The 8,163-nt window shown below is 33.1% G+C and overlaps 1 protein-coding gene across 1 annotated transcript in view; it reads left to right on the top strand.

The window, feature by feature from the left end:
- The window catches only part of CRPPA (CDP-L-ribitol pyrophosphorylase A), a 62,078-nt gene extending 55,032 nt beyond the window's left edge, over positions 1-7,046 (top strand). Inside the window, exons 8-10 of the mRNA XM_081345459.1 lie at positions 351-443; positions 929-1,051; positions 6,816-7,046. Of these exons, the coding sequence (XP_081201585.1) occupies positions 351-443; positions 929-1,051; positions 6,816-6,920 (321 nt within the window). The 3' untranslated portion in view covers positions 6,921-7,046. The remainder of the gene's footprint in view (positions 1-350; positions 444-928; positions 1,052-6,815) is intronic.
- The last annotated feature ends 1,117 nt before the right edge of the window (positions 7,047-8,163 follow it).

Genomic DNA, 8,163 nt, shown 5'->3' on the forward strand with positions numbered 1-8,163 from the left:
AGAAGCTGGGACGAGTAACAGGCGCTCACTCTGTTACGCGGCACTCGGGATTCGACCCGCCAAACTGCTGACCATCTGATTGACAAGCTCAGTGTCCTAACCCACTGAGCCACCGCACACATACATAATTAGAACATGGATGGTTAAAAAAGAGTACCAAAGTTGGTTGGAAAAAGAAAAATTTAAATCCTAATAGTAAAGTTCATACCTTAAATTCAGTGTAGGTAAAATTAAACTTACTGTATATACATTATCTGATTCAGCGTATGGCAAATACCCATATTTCTAACAGAAAAGGAACACCATATATCACAGGTTTCCAAAATAAATCTTATTTCCTTTTTCTTTAGAATAAACTGCATGGCTTGGAGGAAATCTCACTGCTGGTAGACAAACTTGAAAACACAGGTGCTTTGGTTTTGTACCCTGTTGTTCTCATCTTGGTAGGTTGGGAAGTTCTTCAGCTTATAAAATATTTGATTTATCCAGTGCAATACTATTGCTTTATTTTTTCAGCATTGTTGTGACTTTGGTAACAAGTAAGAGATATTGTAAAAAGGAAGCCAAACTAATTCAACAAGTTATTTAGTTTTTTTAATTTATTGCTCTTCTAGAAGAGTTTTTCATTTTGTTGGATATTTTATTTGATTTCTTATTCCATAAAAAAGCAATGGTTTAAAATGCAGACAGACAAAATATTAAAGAACTTATAAAATATGGGATTCAGTTATGCATGCTTGTTTAGAAATAGATTAATCTGTTGTGTTTATTTTCTGGTTAGCAACTGCAAGGAAAATATACATAAGATTTCAAGGGAAAAATATTTGGTCAACTGTTAAATAGAAATCAATTATTTTTCCCCTTTGCATCTGCAGAAAATATAAACATTTCTTACAATCAATAATTTGTATGTGCCCTTCCTTTGCAGGTAAACATGGGCGCTTTAGAAAATACATCTTCTAACACTGGAAGTGAAAGCTTAACTACACTTGCAAAGGAAGTGAAAAAGAAAAATATCTTACTTTATGGTCTCTTTATACAGTATAAAAAGGTATGTGCGATAATGAGTGGGGGAAAAAATCTGTCAGTTTTTTGTAACATACAAATAGTCCTCGGGTTATGACAACAATGGGATTGGAATTTCCATTGCTAAGCAATGTGATTGTAAAGCAACATGTCATATGATCACATCATTTAGCAACAGCAATCCTGGCAGTGGTTACATCATAAACCCAAGACCATATGGGTCATTAAGTGGGCATCACATGAATGCAGTCTGGGAAGTGCAGGTTGAAGTTCCTGCAAGCAAGCTGACAGAGGAGAGCTATCAACTGATGCTAGGGAGTGGGTGAGTTGGAGAAACAAGTGCAATAACTTCATCTGTGCTTCCTACCAGCTTGGAACTTAAGATTTTCTACCTGTGATTGAGGACTCAAGTAGCCATTCATAGAAATAAAAAGGAAGAAAAAATGCTGAAATCCTAGAGATATTATAGGAGAGAATCCATAGAAGCAGGCAATGGAGAACTAGAAGAAGCAGGACATGAAAATGTGATGGTGAAAAAATTTAGCAAGTAGACACCTTGGAAAGTCTGGTAGTAGAGGTCTCAGGTGACCAGGAAGCTTGGCTTTAGTAGCAGTCATATTAGCCACCACAATATTTTCAGTGAAACAACAGGACATCAGTGGCAGGAAATGTAGCAGAAGAGTTAAGAAGCTAGCAACTTGTAAGAGCCCAGGAATACTAAGACATCTTTCAGTTCCAACAGGAACTGGGTTCCGACAGGAGAGGCCTACACGTACCCACAGAAGATCCCAGGAGCTTATCTTACTTGATAGGTGACCTGTAGCAAAAAGTGAATTACTTCAATTCATAATACACTCTGGCTACACAAGTAACCTTTGGACAATGTGGGCTAGGGAGCAGGGTATCAAGACATTAAAGACAGAGTAAAAGCTAGATATAACACAGGAGAAAAAAAAGCTATAATATGTGGAACCATAAACAATTATTTCTATATAGACTTGTACTAAAGGACTTCTAAACTTCAGATACATGTATATGGATACAAAAAAGAAGTCATGGATAATATAGAATATTGGTTAGTAGATATGATAGAGCACTGTATCTAAGTTTAATAAGTTAAATAACAAAATCAAGAGGCAACAATTTTGAAGGTGTTAAATGTTTTATTTTGTATAGTTTTTATAATAAAAATGCAATCTGGTACTATCTCACAACCAAACCTCTGATATACAAACTTAACATCCCATGTTGTGATTAGAAGGATTACTCTAAGCACAAAACATCTTGGAATCATTCAAAAACAAGAATCCTTGTGTTAACCAAGTTTTTACAAGTATAGTGTGCAAGTAGAATAAATGTGATTGGTATGGTATATTAGGGGCCATCAATCTTTTGAAAAATAAACCCATATAGTTTATACATCTGTCTGTGATTTTTAGTTATTGAGAAATGAAGTATTAACTTACTGCAACTACTTTGATTTAACTTAATTGGAAAATGGTTTACCTGCATTGAACTATATAAAATGCATAATATTACTTCATAGCTATCTTTGATAAAATATAATTGTGAACAAGTAAGTCAGTAATTCAGATGACAGTGAATTGCTGATTCATGTTCAAGAATGACAAAAGTTATCCAAGTAGAATTTGGAAAACAAATTACACTTATCTTTGTGGTAAAAATCTCAACCAAAATGTAATTGCTCAAATATTTTGACCCTCAGTAAGTTTTCCTTTCTTAACCCTCAAGCATAAATATTACATGTCTTCATCAGTCAACAGTGATTTTATTAATATAATTAGAGTAACCGGTAATAGATCTTCATTTTATCCTAATTCATAATTATAAATTTATTGCCAAAGTTCTAACACTTTATATTGACATAATACATTCATTTACCTGCTCATGCATGCATCCTGACAATGCAGATGTTCAAAGCATTTTTCAGTGAACAAGAATACAGTGAAATATATTTAAAAATATATAGTTAATATATAAATAGTAGCCACCTTATTTTCCAGAAATGACAGATTCCCAATAGAAGTTTGAAGTTCATATAAATTCTAAGCAGTCTTCCCAAGCAAATCCCAATGAATTTCACTAATTTCTTCAGTGGATAAGATTATTGCTGCACCCATTATCTCTATTTTTTTTTACTGATTATGCATGTGTAGAAGAACAATCTTTTTTTTCCTTTTTTCCAAATAGAATATGTATATTAATATATACATAGCTACATATGGATAGAGCAGATGCATTGATTTAATATGCAAATTAAAGCCAATATAGTATGCTGTAAAAAAGAATATGTATTATGTGCATTATGGCCAGCCTTTCCCCAAAACATGATACATTTGTTGCCTGCATATGTACTGGAAATGATAGGGGCAAGCCATTTATAATTCTGTGATATATTAACAAATTTTATATTTTCTTTCATGAAATTCTCCTGGTATAACTTGTTAGCTAATATATTTGAAGGAAGAAAAATTACGGAGAGCTGTATATTAGTTTTCTGTTTTAATTTGTAAAACAAGTTATTCTTTTTAGATAAATCATGAAACTTGATTAATTTTAATTATGAAATCTTAGCATAAACCAACAGTCCTTCTTTATTAAATTTTTCATTACAATTAAAAGCACTAATCATGAACAGAGCAAAGAAATGAATTAATGGATATAACAAGAAAAATTGGGGAAATGCTTTTGTTACCGTATATTTGGCAGTTGAAGAATAGTGTAGAGAAGCAAGAAGTTATAGCTGAATAGCTGTTTTGCTCAGGAAAAAAATCCTGCTAAAGAACTGAGTAATTTCTGAAGAAAAACTCCATAAGTATCCCATTATTTAATTCAGAAAGTATTCTCTCTGAATTAGCATGTTTATTTGGCAGAAATATCACTGTTCAATAAAAAGAATTTTGTCATAAAAGTCTTTCTTGGCTTTGTTTTAAAGTGATCTTACTTTATTTAGTGTAATTTTCTTTTGTGTATTTATTGAAACCAACACTCTTTAAGATTTTGGTAATGTGAATAGTGACAGAAATATAAACAAGATTTGTCAGTACATAATATTTCAATCTTTAAATTGTAGAAAGATTTCTCTCAAAATAATGCTTCCATGTACATTTTTTTACCAAGTAAGCAGAGAATTATACAAAGAATTATAGCCTATTGCATAGAAAATGTAGTGCTCACATTGTTCCATATATATATATATATATGTGTGTGTGTGTGTGTGTGTGTGTGTGTGTGTGTGTGTGTGTGTGTATGTATGTATGTATGTATATATTTGTGTGTAAATTTTTTGGCTTGCTAACAAAAAATAAAGGGAGACCGATATGATCATTTCAAACGTATTTGTTCTCATCAGTCAGCCAGAACAAATAAGTTTGAAATGATCATATCGGTCTCCCTTTATTCTTTGTTAGCAAGCCAAAATATTTACACAAATATGAGCTGCCACTGCTGTGGCTACTGCCTGTAGATGGCCTTGGGCTAGGCTGAAACAGGAAAGAAGATTTGTCCTGTGTCTGGGACCAAGCAAGTGTATTCTGAATGCTTAACAACGTCCCCTAGAGTCGGAAACGACTAGCACGCATGTGCAGGGGAACCTTTACCTTTAATACACACACACACACACACACACACACACATGTTTTAATAATAAGTTTTACTTTCAGGGATATGAGCATAAATGTTCAACTTTAGTAATTCAATTTACTGCTTAGATTGCTTATAACTTTAAGATCATAAATATTTTATCTGGATTTTTACTAAAAAAATTAAATTAGTTTAATAATAATTGGAGTGAGTCTCAGAATAAATGCAAGTATAAATGTAGTATAATTTAAGTTCCAGAGATTCCTGTGGCTCTATTTTAACTATGGTTAAATTAAATCCAAATCAATTTTGTCTTCCTACTGAATTTAAAAATGCATTAATCTAAATCTCAGACATCATAATCAAATACTGAAATCACTTTGGTTTAAAGTTATATATTTAATTGATATTTATTTGGGCTTTGGTTTCCTCAAATCTTCAGAGCAATAGCTGGGTGTCATAAATATAATATAAACTAGAAGATCCTATAATTATAATTATTATTTTGTGATTTAACAAAACAAATCCTGTTATTTTTCTTTTCAAAAATTAATTTGAACCAACTAACAGACAGGAATTTAGTTTAGAAGCCATGATGCATAGATTATGGATTAGTAGTTCTAATGTATGTTATTGTTCCTAAAGACAGATGAATTAATGTTCTGTGATAACAAAAGTTTATATTTAAACTGTGAAGTTTAAATATATTCAGCTTGGAGAAAATCATTGTGGGCATGTGCATGAGAAATATTAGACATATTTTAATATATTTTGCCACTTTTTAATTGAAGACATCAGTATAGTTCCCAATGAGATCTAAATATAATAATGGGTGGTGAAAATGATATGCATTTTTAAAAATGTTTAATTCCTATATATCACTAGATAACCCATGCCCCTATTGGATCATTGTTTCAGAGATGTTTGCTTACTTAAACAGAGAAATAGAATGACCATGGGTGGGCAAAAAACCCCCAAACCAAACAAACAACAAGAGCTATCCACTGGCTTCCCCATTGAATTTCCTTGTGGGAAGCTGTCAGCGCATCAGAAAACTTCCTTCCTTCCTTCCTTCCTTCCTTCCTTCCTTCCTTCCTTCCTTCCTTCCTTCCTTCCTTCCTTCCTTCCTTCCTTCCTTCCATCCTTCCTTCCTTCCTTCCTTCCTTCCCTCCCTCCCTCCCTCCCTCCCTCCCTCCTTCCTTCCTTCCTTCCTTCCTTCCTTCCTTCCTTCCTTCCTTCCCTCCCTCTCCCCCTGCTCCTTTCTCAAATTTCTGCTGGCTTCCCAAATTATTTTACTTATGGGAAGCCAGGGAGAAAGTCAGTGAAGAAGCTGATTGTAGTTACAAATCCAAGGCCAGCAGGTAAGGAAATGGCTGCTACTGGCAGGGTAAGGAAGCAAGGGAGTCTCTGGGTCAGGAATACTATGGGTATGTGTGTGAGGAGCCATGTGGACTGGATATGGATGGATGGATAGATATTTGCGCAGATTCAAACTTTGTAATATGAATTTATACTAATGATATTGGCAGGGTTTGCCAATTTTTTTCAGATTTGCAGTTTATAATATATATTATGGAATTTGATATATGCATATATTAAAACATCAATTTAAATAATAACTATTAATACAACTCAGGAATGTTTAATTAAACATTGAACTGTATTAATAGTTTGATTAATATTAATATCAATAATTGATTAATAGTTCAATAATATCCAATTATTTTACATAGGAAGAAAGATTGTAATTACTAGATCCTTCCTTGTTCAAGTTTTGGTAATGAGTAACAATATTTCATATCATCTATAAGCATGAAGGTAGAATGCCAGCAATAACTGCAGAAACGGCAGCTGTTAGATGATTCTGTGAAATATTTAACATGTCAACAACAAATAGCATGTTTCCTATTCTGATATATCTGATAATTTATTGTATATAAGCTTATTCCTTACAAATGAGAAAATCTAGTCTAGAATAATTAGAAAAAATACAGTCCTAGGTTGCAAATACTATTTGGACTTTGAAGGAATACTCTTACTTCAATAGATAATGTCAGTCTAAGAACATTCAAAATGCAGATCTGAAATACTGAACTAGTGACTTGCTTTCAAATATTGCTGTTGTGCAGAAATTTTTATATTTAAAAATGTATCTCATTCTTGAATAATTTTTCCTTCTTTTTCAGGAAAGTCTAAAACTTCAAGAGACCATGGATTCAGCAGCTTCACTTATTACTACATTAATAAGAGAACGAAATCCTGCATTTGTTGGTCAGCTTCTAGTAGCATGAAAAAATAATATTTTCAGTTATTTGTGTTTGAAAGTACAGATTTTTTTAACAATTAAAAACTAGGGTTTGTCACTATTATATTTAGCATGAAATAAACATATTTTAGTAAATATATTTATAATAAATACAGAAGATTCAGTTGCACGTTGCCTCAAGTGCCTTGAGCAGAGAGGAGTGTTATTAAATAGGCTAAATAAAATACTTTTAACAAGATATAATATTTTTGAAATATTCTGGTTTTAAGTCTGGTTCTAAATCTGGTTCTGTTGAACTCTAAATTTAGGAAGCTATCAGAAGTTATTTATGAAAATGCATATGGCTGTTATTTTATAGAAATACTGTATATTTATATGCTCATAGTTTTGCTGTTTTTGTAGATAGGAAAAACAGAAAGGTCCATGTGAAAAATATAAATGTTGTTACAAACTTTGTTTTTCTTTATATAGCCTCTATAGTTGATATCATCTTAACATATAATGGAGATAGATCAGCTTTCCAAAAATGATTTACCTCAGATGTCCTGGATTTCAGTTTCCATAATGTCTAAACATATAGGGACGCAGTGGCTCAGTGGGTTAGGACGCTGAGCTTGTCGATCAGGAGGTCGGCAGTTTGGCGGGTCGAATCCCGAGTGCCGCGTAACAGAGTGAGCGCCTGTTACTCGTCCCAGCTTCTGCCAACCTAGCAGTTTGAAAGCACGTAAAAATGCAAGTACAAAAATAGGGACCACTACGGTGGGAAGGTAACAGCGTTCCGTGTGCCTTTGGCGTCTAGTCATACCGGCCACATGACCACGGAGACATCCTCGGACAAGCGCTGGCTCTTCAGCTTTGAAACGGAGATGAGCACTGGCCCCTAGAGTTGGAAATGACTAGCACACATGTGCGGGGGAACCTTAACCTTTACCTTAATGTCTAAACATCATTGAGAATTTTAGAAATTGGAGAAGACTAAATTGTAATTTGTGAACACAATAGTAAAATTTGTTGTATGGACAAAATAAAACAAAGTACTACAAATTACATTTATGAAACAAGTTACATTATAGAATAATACCTACATGATAGGATTAAACATAATTCCATCATCACCAAATGAAATTCTGGAAGATAGAAGTAGTAGTAGTAGTATTGCCACTACTAGAGTTTTCTTCATTTCATGAGCAGCCTGATCTCCTGTATTAAAATTAATCAGAAATCTTCACATTGAAAAATGTCTCTGTAAATCTCCTGAGCTGGAAATA

The sequence above is a fragment of the Vipera berus genome, assembly GCF_964194415.1.
Source record: "Vipera berus genome assembly, chromosome: Z".
In the NCBI taxonomy this organism is placed as follows: Eukaryota; Metazoa; Chordata; class Lepidosauria; order Squamata; family Viperidae; genus Vipera; species Vipera berus.